The 25,496-nt window shown below is 34.8% G+C and overlaps 2 protein-coding genes and 1 pseudogene across 2 annotated transcripts; 1 reads left to right on the top strand and 2 right to left on the bottom strand.

The window, feature by feature from the left end:
• Window positions 1-422: 422 nt before the first annotated feature.
• LOC145572213 (ABC transporter G family member 20 pseudogene) lies at window positions 423-3,049 on the top strand (annotated as a pseudogene).
• A 111-nt stretch (window positions 3,050-3,160) lies between these two features.
• Window positions 3,161-10,978, bottom strand: LOC145572214 (uncharacterized). The gene is made up of 4 exons (XM_081631215.1): window positions 10,764-10,978; window positions 5,228-5,400; window positions 4,156-4,354; window positions 3,161-3,523 (listed from the first exon to the last, which is right to left on the bottom strand). Exons 1-4 carry the CDS (start codon window positions 10,834-10,836, stop codon window positions 3,303-3,305), a joined length of 666 nt encoding a protein of 221 aa, XP_081487341.1. The 5' UTR covers window positions 10,837-10,978; the 3' UTR covers window positions 3,161-3,302.
• Window positions 10,979-19,360: 8,382 nt separating this feature from the next.
• On the bottom strand, window positions 19,361-20,005 carry LOC145571046 (pathogenesis-related protein 1C-like). The gene has a single exon (XM_081630145.1). The coding sequence runs from the start codon at window positions 20,003-20,005 to the stop codon at window positions 19,361-19,363; it is 645 nt and encodes a 214-aa protein (XP_081486271.1).
• Window positions 20,006-25,496: the final 5,491 nt, after the last annotated feature.

Raw genomic sequence — 25,496 nt, 5'->3', positions numbered from 1 at the left:
AAATAAAAAAAAAAAAAAATGCTTGTACGATCACATGAACAACTTGAAAACAGCAGCATTACTGGCTAGTTGCATGCATAAAATAAGAAAATTTTTGTTTAACGAATGAAATATTCATGCAATTGATAACATTCATTACCCGTGAACTTCACCAGAAGATGAATCTATTCCATGTATACTTGCTTTCTTATTTTTAAAATATAATTCTACTCAAATCAGCTGCAACGCCTCTTACCTACTAATTCAAGTTTAGATGAGATATAATATATCATAAGTTAGTTCTTAATTTGCTCCACCAAACAACTAAAAAACAACCCATACTTTCAACACACAATCCTGAAATTAATAACACCCCTTATATATAAAAACTTCCGTATTATGTAGTCCTTTCTTTCAGGCATAAAACATTATATAACCCACAATCCACTTCGCCTTCGAAAGACCGAGTCTATATAGCCTTTGATTTCTATACTTTTCGATGAACTGAGCACCCAAAACACACACAAACACAGTAGGATAAGCTAAGGAAGTTTTTGTCATGTCTACTATAGGAAATGGCAATGACGAAAGCGAGGTCCCTAGGATTCCATATGTGAATCTGAAGGATTCCATTAACAATCACAAAGAGTATTCTCAGAGAATTAAGCCTAGCATATCGCCGACCCTTGGTGAGCTCCTTAAGTGGGTTTACAAAGATGATTCTGGTGGCAAAGATAAGCCTCCGCATCATGTTGTAGAGCTTGCTGATGCACCTTTTAAGCCTACGATTCCATACCCTTTTGTGCTTTCGTTTCACAATCTTACGTATAGTGTGAAGGTTAGCAAAAAGTTAAACGGGTTAGACCATAAGGTGCTGTTGAATGACATTTCTGGAGAGGCGAGAGAGGGGGAGATCATGGCGGTGTTAGGGGCAAGTGGGTCAGGTAAATCAACGTTGATTGATGCGTTAGCTAATAGGATATCGAAGGAGAGTATAAAGGGGTCGGTTCGTTTGAATGATGAGGTGTTAGAGTCCAAGCTATTGAAAGTGATCTCGGCATATGTTATGCAAGATGACCTTCTCTTTCCAATGTTGACAGTAGAAGAGACCCTGATGTTTTCAGCTGAATTTAGACTTCCTAGATCTCTTTCAAAGTCGAAAAAGAAGGCTAGAGTGGAAGTGCTTATAGACCAACTAGGCCTAAGGGGCGCTGCTAATACTGTCATTGGAGATGAAGGCCACCGAGGAGTTTCTGGAGGGGAAAGGAGGAGGGTTTCGATAGGTATCGATATCATCCATGATCCCATCATATTGTTCCTGGACGAGCCAACCTCAGGGCTTGACTCTACCAGTGCCTTTATGGTGGTAAAAGTTCTCCAAAGGATCGCTCAGAGTGGAAGCATAGTTGTTATGACAATTCATCAGCCAAGTTCTCGTATTCTCAACCTTTTGGATAGGCTCATCTTTCTCTCCCGTGGACAAACCGTTTTCACTGGTACCTCGTCAGAGTTACCTTTGTTCTACTCGGAGTTTGGGTGCCCTATCCCAGAGGGCGAAAATAGGACTGAATTCGCCTTGGACCACATACAAGAACTCGAGGAATCATCTGATGGGACCCAAGCAATGGTCGACTTCAACAAATCCTGGCAGCAGCAGAGGAGGAATAATAACTTCCCTTCTCATCGACAGCCTAAGATGTCTCTTAATGGTGCAATTAGTGCTAGCATATCGAAAGGAAAACTGGTTTCAGGCGCAGCCAATGATGACTCCAACCCAACCTCAGTTCCAAAGTACGCAAATCCTTTCTGGCTTGAAGTATATGTTATCGGGAGAAGGTCAATGTTAAACTCAAGGAGAATGCCTGAGTTATTTGGCATCCGTTTAGGTGCAATTGTGGTGACAGGTTCAATCTTGGCCACCATTTTCTTGCATCTTGACCAATCCCCAAAGGGTGCTCAAGAAAGACTTGGCTTCTTTGCTTTCGCCATGTCAACAACATTCTACACCTGCGCTGAGGCAATCCCAGTTTTCCTGCAGGAGAGATACATTTTCATGCGAGAGACAGCCTACAATGCATATCGTCGGTCTTCCTATGTCCTCAGCCATGCTCTCATTTCAATTCCATCCCTAATTGTGCTTTCTCTTACTTTTGCAGCCATTACCTTCTGGCCAGTAGGCCTTGCAGGTGGTCTCCAGGGCTTCCTGTACTACTTTGCCTTCATTTTGGCATCTTTCTGGGCAGGTCATTCCTTTGTTACCTTCCTCTCTGGGGTGGTGACCCATGTCATGCTTGGCTTCACTGTCGTTGTGGCTATCCTTGCCTACTTCCTCCTTTTCAGCGGCTTCTTCATATCACGTGACCGTATCCCCTCTTACTGGCTATGGTTTCATTACATCTCGCTGGTTAAGTACCCATACGAAGGTGTCCTTCAGAACGAGTTCAGTGACCCTACAAAGTGCTTCGTCAGAGGGATTCAGATGTTTGATAACACCCCTCTTCAGGCTGTTCCAGATATTCTCAAAACAAGGTTGTTGACGAGTATGGGTAATGTGTTGGGGAGGAACCTTACGAGCACTAGCTGTGTTACTACAGGTGAGGACATACTCCGGCAACAGGGGATTACAGATTTGAGTAGACTGAGTTGCCTCTGCATCACTATTGCTTGGGGCTTCTTTTTTAGATTTCTCTTTTATGTCGCCCTGATGTTTGGGAGCAAGGATAAAAGGAGATGATTAGGGAGTGGCATCAAGTATTTTCAATTTATTTTACTTTTCCCAGATTGATACTTCGGCTCGGTCAATAGTAAAAATCTAATTGTAACTTTGTAATATTACCTATTCCTTTCACATATCTTCGTCCCATTCTTTTGATCCCAAATTCCCAAATTATACGTTCTTAAAGAACAAAATAAATTAGAGATCTGTATCCGAAGAATTCAGGAGTATATATGGAATCAGACCACTTCGAGGGCGCTGGACCTCATGGCCTGAGCCGCATATGAACAGTTTCCCCACAATTATATTGATGGCCTGAGAACTTCAAAAACCCAAGCATATGAACAGTTCCCCCATAATTATATTGATGGCCTGAGAACTTCAAAAACCCAAACAAATTTTGGGGCAAATGGGAAGGTGTCTAAGCAGTCAACAAAATCTGGTACTTAAACCTCAGTATGGGTAATGGTTGTTTGAAAAGGAGGAGTATAACTAAAACTGCCAAACATCAAGCACACAATATATTTCTGAGGTTGAAATCACAACAATAAAGTTTTGATCTATACAGGTAATTCAGGTGCGGTGCACTGGTATACTGTGGTATCTATCATATAACATCCCTAAGACCTAATTCATCTTCGATATCATCATGATCCTCAAAAAGTTTCAGGAAACGTGCTTGCTCATTTTGCCTCTTCTTCTTCTGCCAATACTTATAACCTCCGACGAAGGCCACTATGACAATGATAGTAACAGCAGCACTGATAAGTATAACTATACCAACACTTAGTCCGTTTCCTTTAGTATCTGAACCAGAGGCAGCATTATCTATAACCAGAAGAGATGACAAACAAACTTAGACAAGGAACACAATGAATCATTTGAATTTTCTAACACCCAAAAAAAAAAAAAAAAAAAAAAAAAAAAAAAAATGGGAGTTCCATTCATTGCATAATAACATGAATTATTCTCATAATCAAATTTTAAAGACGGCCAAAATAAATGCATTTTACCTGAAGAAATCAAGAAGCCTAAAATTAATCCAAATTATTATGTGAAATTTAATAGAAATTGGGAAAATTACACTGCAAACCTAAACTTTTCAGTAACTTGCGCATAATGATACAATAAATGTGCACCATGAAATGTTATAGGAATATTCAACCATGAACTAGACTACCTATTACGTCAATTCACTGAGTGGTTCATCAGATTTACAATTCACAGGTAACAATAATTTCTTTTACATTTTTAAAATGATTCTTCTCTTGAAGACTTATTTAAAATGTTCCCAGTTGGATATGCGTCCATTGTCGGCAAGGCTACCATTGTATTATGAAATACTACAATATTAATACTCTGTAATGAGAAGGTCATGAAATTTCCTAGTTTATATTATAGTCTACTTACAGGCACTACATTGAATTATCATTAGACAGTACTTAGAAAAAAAAAATTACCTGCACCCATATCTACACATGTGGAACAACTGAAAGTCACATTTAATTCTCCTTCTTTAACAAGAGTATATCTTCCATCATCAGCTGTAAAGTCCGAAGGACAAAACTCCCATTCATCAAATTTATCATCAGGAAAAATTAAGTCCTTTTCAAAGAACCCACATCTCTTGCACTTTTTACTTGAAAATTCTGTCAAGGGCTACAAAACAAAAATAACAATTATTCAGAACATGACAAAACAGCTCAAGCCAGTCTTATGATTGATAGTCAAGAATGCAAAACAGACATTAAACAAGGAAGAGATAGTCACCACCCAGATTATATGAACAAGAAAGGAATTCTCCGGGATCATATCAGGACAAAAATGTACAGGTTCATGTGATTCAAAACTCCTTCTCTATACTTTTATAAAAATTCCAAAATGATATTTTAAGTATAACCTAATCTTTCTGATTTTCTCTCTATAGCAGACAAAAAGTACAGGAATCAAAACTTTGAGAACTGTACAATTTAGGAGAACCACAGGGAAATAAAAAAGATAATCATTACATGTTATAATAGACTAACAAAATTATTCAATGTCATTATTCCCTACAGCATGTAAAAGAAGCTTTTGGGCATTAAGAGGTTATAAGCCTATAACAAGGAAAAAGTCAGCAGCAAAGACAATTGCAGTACTACATTAAGTGATCAAGTTTAATGATGAGATAAAATAATTATTATGTTTGGGTTTGGATTTGGATTTGGATTATACTTACTGTGATTACTGTCTCAAGAAATAGCTCTTAAAATTGTCTGCAATTTTCTTATTATGAAATAGCATGAACAACTTTATTTATACATGATCTAACAATACAAGTTACAACATTACGGATCCTTTATATCAAATGATATGGTCCAAATTACATGTCAGGAAAAGCATTACATGGAAGAGGAAAAGAGGAGATAACCATAAGGCAATGTCACATATCAGCTTGATTGAGTGAAAAGTACAAGATTGGTTAGTTGATAAAATATATGAATCAATGAACAAGTATGATAAACATAAGAGAGACTATGACAAGAATATAACCTGCCATGATTCTTCTCCTTTGAAAGTATATATAGTATTGGCCTTCTTTACATCAGGAAGAACAGTCTTATTCTCTCCATTGCAATGAAAATATATTGTCGGTGTCTTTAACCAGTCATGAGTTCTGTATATTTGAATTGATTGGAGAGTGACTGCTGCAGCTGATAAATGTGCTGGAAAAGGACATTACAGCATTCAATTCAGAAAATAAGGCAAGACAAATTATGGCATTGCAGAAGACCTTTAAATATATTTCAAAGCAGCTCATACCAAAATCACAAAAAAAAAAAAAAAAAAAAAAAAAAAAAAAAAAAACAGTGTGCCACATATAGAGTTTAACAATAAAAGTGTGAGCTGAGAAACTAGTACAAATGATGATTGGAAGCCTATTAAATTAAAAGTTAGCTCTAAACTGTGAAAAAACAAAAAGACAGAAAAGGTCACGAGTATGTTGTCTTTTAACTTACATATGGTGACACACCATGAGAGTTACTGTATGTCTTCTAGAACATTTCCACACATTTGGTAGACACGAGGGGGTATTTGGTTTATTAAATTGGAATGGATTGGTATGGAATCTCATACTAGAGAGGTATGGATTCTAAAACCCATACTAGTATGAGATTGTTTGGTTTTAATGTTGGAATGAATTATATATTTCATTAATAATGAGTTGTGAATCTTAGGGGAGAGGTGGGTATGAGATTCCATAGGTATGGGGTAGAGTTAGAACCCTTTGGCTATGAAATTCCATACTTATAAAACTCCACCGAACAAAAAAATAGATGGCAAAAGATCCAACCAAACGACCCCTAAATTACTTTTGATATTTACATAAAAGTATTGGGTTAAGCTTATTACTTAAGGGGAGAGTTTGGGAAATAAAAATTCTTAATGGCGATTCTTAATGGCGCTAAGCCTTGAATGTTTAAGAAAATTGTAATATGCAAGTAACACTAGGACTTATCGAGATTATGCAACTAAAAATTTCAATCATGTTTTCTTTTCTAAAATTTTTTCCTCCTAGTTGCCTTTTGTTTACTTTGTCTCTCTTGATTCTTATTCCTTATTCACCAAAATGAGTTATATTTCTTTAATGAAGAACATTTGGTAAGCCTATAAAAAAAACTGGTTTGTGCGAGAAATATTTTGAATATCTACATTTTTGTGTGCAGAAGTCTGAAAGACAATCTATAATTATTTGTTGTAAAGTAGCTGTGGTGATAAAAAAATAACCCTTAAAAATAGCTGTGTGATTATTAACATATCTCCCTGAATAATTATAGCTTGTCTTTCAGACTTAAGTTAAATGTACAAACTTTGTTACATCATACAGCACTGTATTAAACTTGTGAGAGGTTGAAGTGATGATGTATCGCTGATAACGAGAACAAACATACTGAAGGTGTTTAATATTTTGAAATTACCACGTACTGATGGGAAAGAAATCAAGAAAGATAATAAGGTTATACCTAGAAATATGCTACATCATTCATGATATAGATCTATATCAGACTACTGAGTAAAGGAGTGTTACTAATATGGAAAAAGAGACCAATTCAATTTGGGCTGAAATTAATCAAGGATAAACGGAAAAGACAGAGGCATTGATAAAAAAAAAAAAAAAAAAAAAAAGAAAATAATAATGATTGGCCAACAAGCCTTGTAAAATAATTGTTTTGTTACACTTCCTAGTTAAGGAGAGGTGAAGAGGAAAGGATTAAGATGTAAAGTTAAAAATGTAATAAGATAGTTTGATGATTTGAAAAGATAGAATACATGCCAAAGATTGGGAAGAAACATGATCTCATTTCGAGATATCTGGTAGTGGTTTAACTGCTGAGAGAGCGGTTTAACAGCTGAGGGAAACATGTGTATATCTTACAAGAAGCAGATGTTTCTTAAAAGACCAACAACTAAACTTGGCAGATCCTTTTGCTGTGGCTATATTGAAATTATGTTCTTGTCAAACATGATGCACTGACACTTTATGGGGTTTCAATCAATCAATCAATCAATCAATCAAAGCCTTAATCCCAAAAGTGGGGTCGGCTAACATGAACCAAATTTGATTATTCCGTGTAGTCATCAACATAAATCTTTCTCCTCCATCCCTTACGATCCAAAACTTCATCCTCACGTAAATCCATGCACTTCATATCCTTCCTCACTCCTTCCAACCAAGTCATCTTTGGTCTCCCTCTTCCTCGTTTAATCCCTCCATGGTCCCACTCTTCCACTCTTCGCACCGGTGCACCCTCGGGTCTCCGTCTTACATGTCCAAACCAACGCAGACGATTTTCCCTTAATTTATCTACAATGTCCGCCACACCTACTTTCTTGCGAATAACCTCATTTCTGATTCTATCTCTTAAAGTGTTTCCACACATCCACCTTAACATGCGCATTTCCGTAACCTCCATCTTTTTAATATGCTCTTTCTTAGAAGCCCAACATTCTGTACCATAGAGCAACACTGGTCTTATGGCAGTCCTGTAGAATTTTCCCTTCAACTTTAAGGGAATGCTGCGGTCGCATAACACTCCCGTGGCCGCTCTCCATTTAAGCCACCCTGACTTAATCCTGTGGGTCACGTCTTGATCAATGTCACCATTCTTCTGGATGATCGACCCTAGGTACTTAAAACATTCACTCATGGTCAAATCCTTTCCATCCAAACTCACCACTTCATTGCTTGTCCCCCTCTGAGTGCCAAAACGACATACCAAATATTCAGTCTTACTCCGACTTAGCTTAAACCCTCTAGATTCCAACCTTTGCCTCCATTGCTCCAACTTGACATTAACCCCATCCTTAGTCTCATCCACCAAAACGATATCATCTGCGAACAGCATACACCATGGAACCTCATCTTGAATTGGTCTAGTTAATTCATCTAGAACCGTTGCAAAAAGAAAAGGGCTTAATGCAGACCCTTGATGCAATCCGATTGTAATAGGGAAATCTTTTGTCAACCCTCCGCATGTCCTCACATTTGTTGACACATCCCGATACATATCCTTAACTAGGTCTACATACCTTCGTGGGATACCTTTCTTCAACATTGCCCACCAAAGTATCTCTCTTGGCACCTTGTCATATGCCTTCTCTAAATCAATAAAGACCATATGAAGATCTTTCTTCTTTACCCTATAAAACTCCATCATTTGTCTTATCAAATGGATTGCCTCCATAGTAGATCTCCCAGGCATAAAACCAAATTGGTTATCTGAAATGCTTGTGCATGCCCTCAACCTTTGTTCAATCACCCTTTCCCACAACTTCATAGTATGGCTCATAAGCTTAATTCCTCGATAGTTAGAACAATCTTGAGCGTCTCCTTTGTTTTTATAAACCGGGACCAAGGTGCTCTTCCTCCAATCTTGTGGGATCCTTGTAGCCGTCCATATCTTGTTGAAAAGGTTTGTTAACCAATCAATACCAATCTTACCCAAACACCTCCACACCTCTATCGGTACCCCATCAGGGCCAACCGCCTTCTTAGGTTTCATCTTCCTCAGTGCAATCTCCACCTCTACTCTCCTAATCCTTCGCACATACTCCATGTTGATTTCTTCATCACTCATAGAGGTATCTCCTATCACAACTCCATTACTTCCATTAAATAATTCATCGAAGTACCCCTTCCACCTGTCCTTGATGCCCTCCTCTTGCACTAGGACCATTTGGTTCTTATCTTTGACACACTTCACCATGCCAATATCCTTCCTTGCCTCTTGTCTTCTCTTTGCCATCTTATAAATGATCCTTTCTCCCTCCTTGGAATCAAGCTTTTCATAAACCTCCTGATATGCCTTTTCTTTTGCTTGGCGAACAGCTGCCTTTGCCTTGCTCTTAGCCTCCTTACTTTATGGGGTTTATCTTCTTAAAATTGATATACAGAGATCACCCTTTGTCAGCTACTGTTGCACACAGATAGTTGATTATTTTCTTTACAATCGAACCATTAAGGAAGTAACAGAGTTCAAACTGGTCACAATCCTGGTGGAAAGACCATTAGATGACAATGAAGGTAAACAGATTCTATGTAATAACAAGTTCAAGAGTCATCTTAAACCAAAAAAATGTAGAGTTGCACAAATTCAAATAGTTGTATCAATATACAGGATTATGAAGTACTCAATCATGCAAGACATACTATAAAATTAACTTGGTTATTTACTTACTGCTTAGAAAAATTGATCCTGGTGCAAGGAGAATTAACACAAAGTATGAGCAACAAAAATTAATAATTTACTATGTACTTTCTCCACTTCAAAATAGTTGCATCATTTAGACTTTTGAATTTGTCAATGCAAAACGCGAGAATGTATATCTATGATGATCTATTAGTATAGATTGTGAAAAGTTGATACATTGAAAATACCCATTGAAATGACCCCCAATGACATCTTACAAAAAAAATACTTGTAGAAATTTACAAGAATTCTATGAAGAATAGATTTGGCAATAAAGGATACTCTTCTACTCACTCTGATTTTGTAATAAAAGTGTATCTTCATTTTAAATAACATAAATATCTGTGATGCTCATTTTTAGAAAGCATAAGACCTTTATCAACAGCCCTTGCTCAGGCTTCTAGTACAGTACAATACCTATCTTGCAACACAATTCTTTTCCTCTTTACTTAATCTACATCATTAAAGTAAACTATCAAATTGTACAAAACTCTATATGATTACACTAAACATATCATATTGTATCCAAACTCGTAATTTATATCATAAAGCTAAACATACCATATGATACCCAAACTGGTACATAATGACCTGCTCTAACACCAAGTTTATAAAGCGATTTACAGAAAGAATCCAATAATAGCTCATATATCCTATTCCTGCAACCTCTCTATGGCATCAAAATACGCATATAGGTCGGATGTCCATCCCAAAACTCAGTCTATGCATAACTTACAAGCCTTATATTCCTCATTCAAAACTGAACTACATATTATTCAATCATATATGGTCACCCTTTCATCTAATGGCAGCAATTTTTTTCCTCCGCCAACACTTTCAAGAGTCAACGAAAAGATCGACGATTACGACGAGTAAAAACCACAAAACTCAATCATTTCTTGACTAAATACTGTATTCATAATGCATCTATGCACATCCCATTGATTACTCATCTGAACCTTTCAATTTTGATTTTCATAGACATGTTGAATTCTATGTTCAAGCAACAAGATATTAGAAGTAAATGTCATCGAAGCACCAGAAATTTAGCTGCCCAAAAAACTAATTGAAGTTTAGGTTAAAATCATCAAAGAAAACAATTCAAGAGATTCAAATATCCCAAATTCGAGCCAAATATCTTAGAATCACACTAGATTAACACAAAATCTTAGTTAATTCAATCTTAGGGTTTATACAATCACAAATTCAATCCCAATAAAATAAAAAGTGCAATCCCTGGATAAATTCAGTTCTTCAACCAAAATTAAACTACAATAATCGATAACAAAGACGAAATTCAAAATCAAATTAGAATTTCAAGATGAATGATAACTTACCAGGGAAAGAGCTAAGAAAGATCGAGACTACGAAAAGTATTAGTGAAAATCCAGAATTCATCGGACATAACATCAAATTCGAATAACAAAAGAGATCGATTTGAGTCGACAATCGAAATGGAATGATGAAAGGACAGAAAGTACGAAAAAAGATGGAGACGTCATAAAGTTGAGAAGGAGAAAGATGAAGCTAATAAGCAAGGCGGTAATAGTTTGGTCATTAGACCACTAACACGCTCTTGTAAACGCCATCTAAATTCTATACACCGGGTAGAGCTGTCAATTTGGGTATTCGGGTCGGGTTTGAGTCTGGTTAATGTGCGTCAGATCAACTCAGATCAGGTTAGTTTGGGTTAATATGATTATCTTTGTAAGTCGGGTTTAGGTTGGATCAATGTGAGTCGGGTTACGTTGGGTCATACATCCTATCAAGTTTGGGTCCGGTTTAAATCAGGTCAATAATAGGTCGGGTTTAATTTGGGTCGCATTTACAACAGGTCGGGTTAAATTTGGGTTTCAACAAGTTGTAACGGGTTAAAGGCATTCTCGGGTTAGTCTTGGGTTCGGTTCAAGTCAATAATTTGCGGGTTGTATTCAGGTCGGGTCGGGTCTCGAAAACTGGGTTGACTCGGGTCTTGGGTTGGTCTTAGGTTGGGTCATATTCTGCTTGGATCATCAATTTCTCGGGTTTAAACACGTCGAGTAATCATGATCAGTTTAGATAGACATATTCTAAACACTTAGAAATGAGCAAATAGCTATAATTTGTCTAAGGAGTAGTTAGTATTGATTATTGAATTTCTCATAGTAAATCGTTGGCTCAAGAATACATTGACACAAATTGTCATTAAATTCATATAATATTATCTTATATTCTTAAATTATTTGCACGACGAACATTATATTCTCCTTAGAGAGAGCACTCACATCAGTGAGCATTTTTTTGCTCATGAGCAAAAATGGTGAGCAAATTTGGTAGAAATGGTACTACATCAATGAGGAAAATGAAAAATGCTCATGAGCATTTCAGAATTTGCTCATAGGATGAGCAAATTTCATGATGTAGTAATCTCGTGGGCCCCAGCATTCATCCAAAATTGATGAGCAAAAATGGTAGAAATGTTACTACATCAATGAGCAAAATAAAATATGCTCATAAGCAATTCAATTATTTTTTGATTACTAGTGGGATAAAATTTCCTCACCAAAAATGCTCATGAGCAAATTGGTTGGGAAGAGAGAGAAAGTGGCTAGAGAGAGAATGAGCAAAAAAAATTTTGCTCACTAATGTGAGTGCTTTTAGCAGAAATTAATTAGAAGGAAGTACGTAACTATATAACTATATGTCTATAAGGTGGTCGTAAATGAATTTAAGGTGATTTGAAATTGGGTTAGGTTAATAACATGTCAGGTTGAGTTTGAGATAGGTCATGAACAGGTCGGCTTGAATTTGGGTCGGGTCAATAAAAGTCGAGTTGAATTCGAGTCGGGTTAGTTACAGGTCGGGTTGAATTCGGATCAGGTTAGTAACAAGTCGGGTTAAGTTTAGGTTTTGACGAGTTAAAACAAGCTTGGGTCAATCTGTTCATGTTAGATTCAGTTCGTTTCAAGTTAATAATTTACAGGTTATATTTAGGTCGGGTCATCTCCAGGCCGGATCGTGTTTGGGTTCAGGTCTCAAATACCCAGGTTAACTCGGGTCTAAGGTTGGTTTTAGGTCGGGTCATATCAGATCCATTTTCTCTAATTCAAACAGATTGGGTCAAAATTGGGTTCAAGTAGCTTTTTAGTTCGGGTTAGGTTTTGACAGCTCTACATTTGGGTGCACCATGAAACCACATCCCGCAAAACTTAAAATGCACGGGACATTGAAACCTAAAAAAGGTGGAAAGAATGATAGGCGGCATGATAAAGAACATAGGATTTGTAATGAACATACAATTTAAACAAAAGAAAGAGAGGAAAATAAAGGTGCTTGATTCATTTAATTTCGGAAAATAACTAGCCATGTCCCACATTAACTCACCAAATCTTTTCGTACAGATCAATTCTAAAAAAATCATTTTCTCCCTATAGAACTTCTTATTTTGTGGTTTTTCTAACGTCTTGCTGGAGAGTTACACGGTGTATTGGAGTTTCGCCATTAAGTTAGTATCGTAGTAAAAGTAATAAATGATGTGAGGTGAGATGCCAGAGTAATTCTCTTTATTTTTTTGTATGTGATTGAATCTGTCTATTGATCAATTCTAAGCAATACTTATAATGCATGGAAATACCTGCTTTTTAGGTTATTAAACCTAAGTAGGCTACCACCGTTTTTACGGTTTTTCGAGAATTGGGCCTTAAGCCTATTTTACCTTGATGCTCACTCATAGGGGTGTTCATAAATCGGTCCGGACCGAAAAAATGGACCGGACCACCCCGGACCGGACCAGACCGAATTAATCGGTCCGGTCTTCGGGTCTTGAAATTCATTTTTTCGGTCCGATCCAAAACCCTATAAAAACCGGTTTTGAACCGGACCGATTTTTTTATTAAAAATATGTGTGAAACCTTAAATAATGGTTAAAATTATCCTTAATAAGCTTAGTAAACTTTAAATTTATAAGTTTTTTTGCACTAAACATACAAAAAAGACGTAAAAATGACGTTACAATATAGTTTTTTCAATAATTTTTTTGTGTTTTCCTCAACTTTATTAAAAATTTAGTATTCATTTTTAAAAAAATTCTTAAATCGGTCAAAGAGGTCCAGTCCGGGTTTTGGACCAATTCTTTCGGTCCGGTCCGGGTTCTGTCCTAACTTAATCGATCCGGTCTTCGGTTCTTAAAATTTTAATTTTCGGTCTTCGGTCCAATCCGGGTCGGTACGGTCCGGTCCGGTCTTGGACCGATGAACAGCCCTACTCACTCATGCCATGTCATGCCCTGATTGGCTCTTTATTTGAACATTATAATTGGGGGACACGTGTCATCATGCTACTAGTGCACATGTTGAGGGTATTTTTACCTTAAACACTTTTATCGAAATAGTTGTAAGAACACCCTAAACATCTGAATTAGAGCAAGAGAGAGGTTGTGCAGCGATTTTGGAATCGTAGGCAACTACAAATCAATGAAATCGCCGAACCCTAGACGATGAATAGCAACAACAACAATAGTGAGGAAATCTCTTCATAATTTCGAATAACAACACAGCAAATCAAGAATTGATTCACAAGAATTAAAACCCCTAAAATCTAAATCTATTCCGAATCAAGATTCACAAAAATAAAACCCCCAAAATTACCATATCTTGAACGAATAGGGAACTGAAAGCAGCATATATTAGATAAAAAGATTGGAAAAATGCTAGGAATTAGAGGAGAGAGAGTGACATTAGGGAGAGAGAGTGACATTAGAGGGGAGAGAACGATGGAGGAGAGAGATGGAGAAGAACGAAGGAGAGATAGAGAAGAGCCTTGACAGCTACGGATAAAGAGCCTCACTTGCGGCTCCTCCAACGGTATTCACCCGTGCACCCAAGCTTGGCCGGGTTTAGTGGCTAGACTAAAACTCGACACAACTCAAGAGAATTACGTACTCCAAAGATTTTCTCACTTTTATGCGAAGATGCCTTTTTCGAGTCTAATTCTTGTGTTAATCCCCAAAACATTGTTCGGTATTTATGGAGTTGGCATCTCCATTCCAAAGGTATTCTTTCCATGTGGGACTTTCAATAAAAGTGAAATCCTAGAATTTAATTTAATTCCAAATTAAATAAATACGGAAACAAATAATTAAACGACACTTGTCATTAAACTAAGGAGGAGTAGGTAAGGACCACAAGTGGAGGACCACTCCCTCCCTTTCTCCTCAAGTCTTCACCCGCCCCTATTAGCTTTGGCCAGCTGGCAGCCCTAGCCTTGGGCTCCAAGGCATGCCACATTGGCGGCCTAGTTGGGCCTACTAATTCTCACTAGTCCAGCGTGGTTGGCTGGTGGATTGGTGTGTGTACTGGCCTACTAGCTTCCTGCTAGCATGCGAGCCGGCATGCACATGCAGCTTGGCAGCTAGCCATGCGACGCATGGTGTGCTAGGCTAGCTGCCATGCTGCATGCATGACAAGCAGCCTAGCTGCCATGCTTGAGACAATAGGTAGCACACCTTGGCCTAGACCTCGAATGGCTAGCATCACGCTAGCACACCTTTGGCCATTTGTGTCGTTTGAATTATTTTCTCTTCTTCGTCGATTCCTAGAATCAACTTGATGTTCGACGATCAGCTTCGACGCTCTAAACTCGGAATCCGACGTCTGTGTACTGTAGGGAATATTTCAAGCATCCCACACTTAAGCCCCACTGTGATCATACACTTAAGCATGGTGGCGTCCAAAGGGAAGGAAGTTAGAGCAAAAGAGTCGCCAACAAGTTTTAGGAACTTGTAAACCGTTCACATGGTGAAGGTTACACCCCTTCACGATCCATGAGATCGATAACTCCATAGTGGTCCTGAACCATGACTGGATATTCGAGGATGAAGGTACAAATCCAACCTAAAAGAGATTGAACCTGCCCTAAATATAGGCCTCTACTTTATTCTTCTCATATTCATGTGCGCTTTCTGACTAACATACAATCAATATATTAATCCTAAACCTGTTTAATCTATGTTGGTTGAATATTAATGCACAAACAAATCTATTATTGGCGATCACTTGAATTAAATTCATATTAGCCTAAAATAAAATTATTAATTATCTTATTAAGCGTGATTTCAAGTACAAATTCCCTTTAAACCTGCAAGAGAGGGCGTGATAAAGCAATAACAATAAATATCAAGCAACATAATAATTATTGATATAACAAATCATCATCATCATCATAATAATATCAATATTCTCAAAGCATAATATTAGCAAGATCCTAGGCATGATACTAACAAGGTTAATAACAAATCCTAGCATGTCACTAAACAATAAAAATCAAAGCTTTAACCCTAACATGACACTAACATGATAGAAGAAAATAGGAAGTAACCTAAACATGATACTAGAAAGTAATAAAAACATCCTAACATCATACTAGGAATTAAAATAATCTAAGCATGCTTTCTATAAAAATATAACAATGAAATTACTCACTTTGTTGCCTCGTATCTCTTTCTATCAAATCAATACACACGTTAGTAACTTCAATGAAAATATTAAATCAAACAATTAATTTAAATAATTGAAATAGGGATTTGGGACCAAACCCTCAGAAATTATCAACCTTTCACGTCTAGAGTGAAGGCAACTTCGAGCCTGGCTATGTGTGTCTAAGTCTCGTGATGGAGAAATAGTGTTTTGAAAAGGCAAGGCTTAGAAATCAAGAGAGAGAAAGAAATAATAAGCTTTAGCTTAAAGAGAGAGAGAGATGGTGATTGTTGGTGATTTGAAACGGGGAAATACGACCCTATCTATAGAGAAAAACATCCGAAAACGATAGAAAAGAGTCAGAATTCGACTCAAAGTAAAATTGGTTATGTCGCGACGCGACAGAGTCATCGCAACGCGACAACCTTCATCGCGACGCGACAGCGTCATCGTGACGCGACATACTTCATCGCAACACGACAGATTTCATCGCAACACGACAGACTTCATCGTGACTCGACAGCGCCATCGATCGCTATGCAATGGATCTTATCGTGACGCAATAGATGATGTACGATAAAATTCGTACAAAGTCCTTCTTCCAATGAACTTGGCTAAGTAGAGTCCGTACTTATCTTTTATTAAATCAAAAATTTAATCCTTAAAACACTTGTTTTATTCCAAATAAAATCCTTTATCTTTTCAAAATCAAATAAAATATAATTATTAATCCTAATCTCTTTAGAACTTAAAAGAACCTTCTACATTATTCTAGTAAATCCTAATGACTTTAGGAATAATAATTTATGGTCCCTCCACTTGATCATTGGGCCGTATATAAAATCCGGTTTAGCCCATAACTTCCTCATTATTCATTGGAATTGGGCTTATAATATATCATTGGAAAGCTCTTTTTGAGCCCCATCCAACTACACAATTATTGGACCCTGATTATGGAATATACTAAAATGGATTGGACTTTTTTCATAAGTAGGATACGAAATGAATGATATTCGAAAGCAGAAAATGAATTATTTTTATTAAAACATTTTAGAAAACAGAAGAATTCACGAGACTCTTCAACATTTCACCTTACTCGATATCAACGAGGTGAAAGATATTCATCACTGGGTTTAGTTTTTGGGGAGACACAATTTGGCGTCTACAAGTACGAAATCTCTTTATTGATGTATTAAGACCTTCTGCTTAATTCGTCGCCTTAGTTTGGTTGCACGCTTTGGTGTGACCTGTTGGTTTCAGTCAAAGGAAAGCTGTGAGATTAATTACTGATCGAAGATGGCATCTAACCCGACTTTCCGATCACTTAACTTCACTGAATAATTATCTCCGTAATTAATTCTGAACCCACTGTCGGAATAATACACTTGTTCGAACGACAGGGCCGCTAAAGTATTTAGGAGGCCCTATGCTAATTTTTAATATTAGGCCTCTCAAAATATAAGAGACAATTTAATTTGAGATAGAGAATAAAATCGGTTAATTAAAAGAAAAATTAAAGAAAATCATCAAGGAAAATAATTGATTATTAAATTTTTAGAGGGGATAATTGCAATTTAACGGATTCGAAATGATAGTTGCATTGCTATGTATCAGAGGTGATAATTGCAAGTTGTGAAATTGCATTAATTGGGAAAATGATGCTTATATAAGAGTAGTTGAGTTCTAGAAATAAAACAACTTAAATAGACGAAGTTTAAAAAAAAATTAGAAAAAAATAGAAATGAAAAGAGGATGATGGGATTCGAACCTCATCCTTGTAAAAACTACAAGACACTAGCTACCATTATGACAACGCTTATCATTTGAGGCTTTCTTACAGCGTGCAATTTATATATTGTAATATATATGTACATAAACTTAAATTTAAGGCCCATTTCGTTGGGGCCCTATGCTGTGGGCCAGGTTGCACAGGTTAATAGTCAGGCCTGTCAAAGGACACCATTCCTTTCACATACATATACTACGTGTGGAGTACTTGATATTAATTTGTACATGCTCTAATAATTTATGATCTAATTCACATATAACAATTGAATAAATACTATCAAACATATTTTTGAACACACAAAATTTACGACATGAATTAAACACTTGTTGAAAATATAAATTTTACCATATGGTCGGTGAGCCATGTATTTTCGGAATGTTCTTTACTGTAACAGAAGTGAAGAATATAATAACGTATAAGATTTTGGAACTTGTACATCACAAACAAAAATATTCAAAAATCTTTGCAACTTATGTTCAATTTGATGAAACTTAATAAAAAAAATGAGTGAAATTTATCCTTACAAAAACAATTCTACCTCCGATTTTTTTTAGTTGCAACTTTGGGGTATTATTTGTGAGATTTAAAATATTCCAAAGTTACAACTAAAAAAAATAGGAGGTAGTAAAAGGTTTAACCTAGAATATAATTGAAACTTTGCTTTAATGGAATACAAAAATATACTGACTAGGCTTTAGGAATTTTAAATGTTAAGGTTGAAAGAAATAGAGACTGGGATGATCATGGAAAATTAAAAATCCTTTAATTAAAATTTGACACAAATGTTGTTATTCCTTTTCCTCGTAGAAATAAGTTTTTCTTACAACTTATGCTTGAAAATGTAACATTGAAGCACTAATTCAATATTTTGAAAAGGGAAGTGAAACCTTTATATTTATTACTTCCTACAATATTACAAAGGATGTGCATATGTTACCGACACAAGTGTCAAGATACACCTCCCTTCCTATCAAAGATGACACTTTGTAAAGAATTTCTATATATATATAAACTAGGTGAAACCCCGTGCAATGCACGGATATTGACTAATTATAATAAAAATATAATTAGATATTAAAAAACTAAATCGATTGATCAGTATTAAGTTCGTATTAAAAATGAAATACAGTTCGTATTAAAACAATAAAAATATGAGAGAGAAAATATTTAAATATGTGATATTTATAATGTGTAACTCGATATTTTAGGAAGTTTACTTTAAATTTTCCATAAAATAAAAGTCATAATCTAAATGCAATCCTTTTTTTTAATGTAATAATATTTTTTTTAGAAAGTAATTTTGGCGGGAATTTTTTTAATAACACATTGACAAGTGTTCTCTTAGATTCACTTTTAGTAGTATGTAATTGATTGATTGATGATTGATGATTGATGAGATTATTATAAGTATAAAATAGTAGTTTACATAATAACTCTTATCGGTTAATTTATTTAATTATTTTTTTGTAGCAACTCACATTTATCAAATTTCCTAGAAACAAGAGTCCTACACTAGTTGAATTGAACAAAATAATATAGGGGAGATACAATCAATCTCCAAGCTGTGTATTTTTTTTGTATTTGTAACAAGTTATATGGTGAACTATATCTTTATTCATCTATAATTACTTTATAATATAACATGTTCTTAAACTACAAAAGTTCAATAAAATTCGATAAAAAATATACATGTTTATGAATGAAATTTTGGTTGTGATGAAGAATTGACATTAATATTAGCTGATGATTTAATATTTCGAATGAAGGGGCTTTGGTTAACCACATTTCCCGGTGGATCATAGTTGCATATTCCAATATAACCTTTGTTTAATCCAACGCACTTAAGACGATTACATCCGACTCGTGTAGTATCTGCCCAAATAATTTGAGTAAAATGTCCACATTCTGTCCAATCCTTTGTACATTTCCCTCCCTTTAGATCAAAAAATTCGGATTCTTTAGCCCAATCTTCAACTATACGAGATGGTGTCCAATGTTCTAGTTTACCCCAAAATAGGTTTTCTCCGTATTGGCTTACCGAATGCACCATGGAGCAATTCCCAACCAATTTTGAAGCATGTCGGCGAGCATAGTGCGCTAGTCTTTTGTCCCATATTAATGGGGGCATTCCGTACTTGGCACGAACATTATTATGCGCTAGAAGAAACTCATGAGAAAGAGATCCATGTCTTCTCCATGGGTGATACTTCTTCATTGATTCATGGCACTGATGGTGAAAACGATCAAAAATACGTGAGTGAGAATGCACCCTAATCGTCAAGAAATAAATTAAAATGAACAGGACATGAAGAAAAACTTCACGTGTCCTGAATAACATCTTCATAAAAGAAACTCCCAAAACTAGATAGTTATTCTAAAATTATTTTCTTTGTTTTCTTAGAGATTTGCCAAAATATTTGTGGTGGGACCTATAATTAGTATATGTGAACATTTATTACATATGGTATTGATAAAAAAAAAAAAAAAGTTTCTAAAATTAGGTAATATTTCATTTGATATTTCAAGGTTACTATATAAATAGAATGTCAATCTGTTCAATTGATTAGAATATCATTTGGTGAATGGATAGTTATTTTAAGAAAAGAAAATGTTTCGTTTTTTCTAAGAAAGTTCTTAATTTGGGATTTTTATTTTCTCGCCACAAACTAGTACATGAGAATATATAATGAATTTTAACTTTTTATAGTAATTGATTAAATATGATTGCTTATATAGAAACAATATAATAAATTCCTATACCGAAGGGTGAGATCCCATAAAATTTACTTAAAATACCATAGATCATACCATTTATTTTTTATATTAAAAAAAATTATGTACACTTTATATGATATTCCTCTATTTAGTATAAGTATTGTACATAATTTATAAAAGTTAGTGTTTCTTAAATAAGGATGTAATATTCTCTTTATATTAAACCTAATTCAAATATATTTACAAAAGAAGAAACCTGATCTTGAATATCTAATATACTTAATTTGGATGGTATTTAATTCTTAAAACTGAAAAAAAAAAAAAAATTAACATTGTGCCATAAGAAGAAGAAGAAGAAGCATGTTTTTATCATCATAGTAAAATGCGAATAGCCCCTAATTAAACATACATTGTATGTATGTTGAGGCAAATATTGTTCTTTGCCAACAAGTCAAATACTCTATCTTGTTCCAGAGTATTAGGGGGCTACTCCTAGAGTTACTAGTTTTAAAGATTGATAGCCTTGCTAACGTAACAAAACAAAATAATAAAGGAAGCTTTCCCAAAGAAAGTAAAACAAGTTAGATTGCTTAAAAAAACGACTAGATGAATATATGACAAAAAAGATACAAATGCATTCCATAAATTAAAGGATAGAGTCAGGTCTACAATTGCATGAATTGAAGGAGAGGTTACCTTTACATTCATACAATTGGAAAAGAACCGACAATCTTCAATATATGCTAAGAAAACTACATTATCGCTTGGGTACTAAGCCAAGGGAAACTAAGAAAGCTAAGAAGAAAGCTTGAAAAGAAATGAAATGCTTGTTGTTAATTGATTTGCTGATATGATGTCCTTCCTTTGCCCTTCATCCTTCTATTTATAGACAAATTAGAGCGGCTATGCCTGACTCCCATAATTATTTTGCAGTTTATGTTTCTTGGCGCCAACTCTGTTTGAAAATCAAATTGTCAATCTTACCTCAGCTCTTAGCCATTTTTCTTTCATTTTAAGCCTTTAGGTTATACCATCCCACTTTCACTTATCCCTGTTTGTTGGGCTCAAAACATTTCACTAATTCTAAGGTTCATTTTACTCGATCAATAGGGTAAAAGTCAAGAAAGTCAAACATCTGATTTTTAGGTGTAACAAATGCCCCCCTAATTTGGGAGGTTGATGGCATTTTATACCAACCAAATTATGACCTTATTGTGTAGTAAGGATAAGTATCGTGTTTAATTTTGCGAATAATAAAACACAAGACATAAAACATTTACTTCATACTAGTTGTTGGCCCGCGTGCTACGCGCGCGGTCCTCCAATTTGGTGATCTATGCTCGGTGATTCATGTGTAATTAGTCGTTGCTATATGTGTAGATTATTTCTAATGTTTTATTGGTAACGGAGTCAAGTATATCTGTTATCGTTGAATAAAGATGAAATTTGATGGAATAGATTGTTTTGCTAATGAATTAATGTAATATGTGTGTGTGTAAATTAGTAAAATTGTTTCAACAAATTACTCACGATTTCAAAAGCAGTAGAAGTCATTATTAAATTGTTGATTCGAAATTTAATGGGCTGTTAAAAGTTTGGTGATATTTAATTTGATAAATTTATTATTACTACTTAAGTGACAGAAAAATTTGATTAAGTTATATTTCTTATACTTTAATTAAGTTGTAGTTTCTTATACTTTAATTTTAATACTTATGATGATTTGATTTTTTATAATAAGGGTAAAAGAGTTGTTTAATATTGTTTGGGATTTTGTTAAAAAAACAATGTTTAATGTAAAAAAAAAAGGTAAAATAAATAAATAATAATAATAATAATAATAATAATAATAATAATAAAAGCATCCCTTACAAAAAAGTAAAATATTCTAGCTATGATTATCTTAGTGTTAACAATAAGAGTATGACATCCTGTAGATTACTCTGGATACTTCGTAACTAAACTTTTTGGAAAAAGAAAATGAAATAGATTGCAAATATTTAAGAAAAAAGGTTTATGGGTAAAAGATCTTGTAAATAACTAAAAAACGATACTTGTCTCCCTCTTCTGCTTAGTTACCTTCCTTACTTTCTATCTTCATTTACATTTTAACACTTGAATTATATGGTTTTACAATATTTAGAATCTTTTCGAAAAGTAACATTTACCTAATCTTAAAATACATACTAAAGATGATCCTCTAAAAAGTTCTTTACCTGTTTCTTTCTCTTTCTTAGAAGCCCCTCACAATTTTTTATCTCTTCATTTCATATTCCTAATTTCTCTGCATTTCCCTTCTCCATAACCTCTAAGTCTCTTCCACAATTAAGCACTAAGAATGATCTTTTGAAGAGTTTTCCACCTCTTCCTTCCTTTATTGACCTTAAACATCTTTCTCCCTACCCCTCTTCTCTCTCTCTCTCTCTCTCTCTCTCTCTCCCTTTATCTCCTTCCTGGCCTTGTCCCCCTGCTCTCTCTTATTTTTTTTATTGATTAAAAATTATAGGTCACACTTGCTCCTTTTTCACTTATTCTTTTTTTTTTATTGTCCCAAACTCTTTATTTCACTTTCTTTTCCCATTTATTCTTGTCCCTATTCATCCTCAAAAAGCTTTAAAAATTATAGGTTGTATTTGGTCCTTTTTTCCCAGCCTTTCTCCTTCTCTCCTTTGCTTCTCTTTATCTCCATCTTTGTTCCGACCTCCCTATCCCGCTTTCCTTCTTTCCTGACTCTTTTCTCTCTCTCTCTCGCCCCCTTTCTCTCTTTATCCATCTATTTTTTCCTCTTTCGATCCCCTTATCTCTCATGACCCTATTTCTCTTCTTCTTTCTCTTTCTCTTCCTCTCTCTATCTTACTCTCTTTCCTTCCCAACCCCCCCTTTTTTTTCTCTCTTTTCTCCCATCCCTTCTTTCTTTCTCTTCTCCTGAATTCTTAGCCCTTCTTTTTCTCTCACTTTCTCTCTCTTGACCCCCTTTTCTTTCATGGCATGCCCTCTCCTCTTCTGGCATTCCCTCTCTCTCTCTTTTGACCTGTCAACTCTATCTTTGATGGCTCCTCTTTCTTTTCCGTTCGACCATTTTCTTTCATGGTTTCCTCTCTCTCTCTCTCTCTCTCTCATCGCCTTTCTTTCTCTACCTATCTTTCTGTCCATCCCTCTCCTTTTCTCTGCCTTTCCTTCTCTACACTATCCTCCTCTTTTTCTCTCTCTTCTTCCCTCCTCTCTTACTTTCTCCTATTCCTCTTGCTTCTTTCCCCTCTCCTTTGCCTCTCTCTCTCTCTCTCTCTCTCTCTCTAAAGCTATGTAATACTATGGTTTTACAAATTTTTTAAAAAAACAAAATATTTCTCATGAATCTAGCACGATTCCATCATTGTGTTGAAATTTTTATTCTAAAGGTGCTACTAATAAGTTGGCTTTCTCATAATTGCTACATAACCATGTTGGTTAATTAATAACATTTATTGATTATTAAAATAAGTTTGTCCAAATCTAATTGTCAAAATCCCCTATTCTTGCTTATTTTGTCTCTACATTTTTTAGCTTTCTCTTTCTTTCATTCGTCTTTTATGATTTTAAGCACTTTGAAAGAATCTAAAAATTAAAGTATTATCATCTCCTTACTCAATTACATTCTAAAAAGCATTTTATCGCTTTTTATTTCACAAAACTCTCTCTTTAAACTTCGTCTCATTTCATCTCATTTCGTTCCTCCTTTTTAATTTAAGAGCACATAAAAATGGCAATTAAGTAAACATCTCTATCTCGCTCTCTTTCTCCTCCCTTCCACACCCTACCCTATTTCCCTATCTTATGATTTTGCATAATTAATGAAGTTAATCTTCACTTGTGTTCAAACAACCCCCAGTATTCTCTCCCTCTTCATCTTCCTTTACATTTTATCACTTAATTTATATGGTTTTTATAAATTTAGAATCATTTCGAAAAATACTGTTTTTCTCTTCCTTGACAAGATTTTAAAAATAGCCTTATATTTAAGGGTTCTTCATCTCTTTTCTCCTTTCTTGAATCCCTCCATGATTTTTTCTATTTTTTTTATTTTTTTTTATTTTATTCTTTTTTTTTTATTTTATTTTAATCTTCTTTTATTTTCATTCCTAATTTCAGTCATTTATCTCTTTTGTGGTCGATGTATCAAGTACAATTAAACATTATGAATTTCTATTCACAAAAAAAAAATAAAAAATAAAAAAAATAAAAAATAAAACATGAATAATATCTTGAAATGTTTCCCACCTTTTCCTTCCTCTATTGTCCTAAATTCTATTTTTCCTTTTAGCCCTCTTCTGGCCTTGTTTGCCTACACATTCTTTGAAAATTATAGGTCATATTCGCTCCCCTTTCATAAACTCCTTCCTTTATTAGCCCAAACTTTCTTTTGCCGTCTTTTTTTTTTTTCCTAATCCTTCTACATGTTCCCTTTTTTAATGGATCTGAAAATTATAGGGTTTACTTGCTCCTTTCTCTCTTACCCTCCTATTTAGCAAAGGTCTTTAGTAAAAATGCTTTTAATACATGTAGGTTACGTGTTAATCAATAAATTTATGATAATTATAACTTATATTTGCCAGATAATTTTTCTAAAGGTTTTTATCTTATCATAGCATAGATAGCTTGTTCTTGTGATGTCTTACGAAAGAGGTCTTAGGACTTTAACCAGTAGAGTACGTTAATAATCCCTCTGTGTTTTAATAAATTAAACGTTTTCCTTTTACATGCCATGTTTAAATAAATGAAATGTTTTCCTTTTTATTAACTTCTCTTTATTTATTTATTTTTAATAATATTCTCTCTATTTTTAATACTCCGTAACATTCTACTAATTAATGGTCTCCACAAAATCCTCTACTCTCTTCTCTCTCCTCAACTTATGCCCAACTACCTATTATTTTAATAAATTCAACAAACCTTAACACTCTAATACATAAATTCAAAACATTTCATTTATTTAAATATGAGGGAGTATATGCTCTACTCCTTCCGCCTTTTTTTTTTTTTTTTTTTTTTTTTGCCTCATTTGACTTTTTACGGTCTCCAATACGAGTTTTAAAACGTACATATCTAATCTATGCATTCAAAAATTATAAAATTTT

Source organism: Chenopodium album, chromosome 12 (assembly GCF_948465745.1).
Source record: "Chenopodium album chromosome 12, dcCheAlbu1.1, whole genome shotgun sequence".
Taxonomy (NCBI): Eukaryota; Viridiplantae; Streptophyta; class Magnoliopsida; order Caryophyllales; family Amaranthaceae; genus Chenopodium; species Chenopodium album.
Note: the sequence above shows the minus strand (reverse complement) of the source record. Positions and strands in the feature narration are given on the sequence as shown.

What these genes read in the sequence shown, in the direction of transcription:
- LOC145572214 (XM_081631215.1), bottom strand. Translation starts at nt 10,836, where the DNA reads ATGTTATGTCCGATGAATTCTGGATTTTCACTAATACTTTTCGTAGTC. An exon ending in AAGGAGAAGAATCATGGCAG is followed by an intron (nt 4,355 to 5,227) that starts GTTATATTCTTG and finishes TTTGTTTTGTAG; the next exon opens with CCCTTGACAGAATTTTCAAG. An exon ending in ATGTGTAGATATGGGTGCAG is followed by an intron (nt 3,524 to 4,155) that starts GTAATTTTTTTT and finishes TTCTGGTTATAG; the next exon opens with ATAATGCTGCCTCTGGTTCA.
- LOC145571046 (XM_081630145.1), bottom strand. Translation starts at nt 20,005, where the DNA reads ATGTTATTCAGGACACGTGAAGTTTTTCTTCATGTCCTGTTCATTTTA.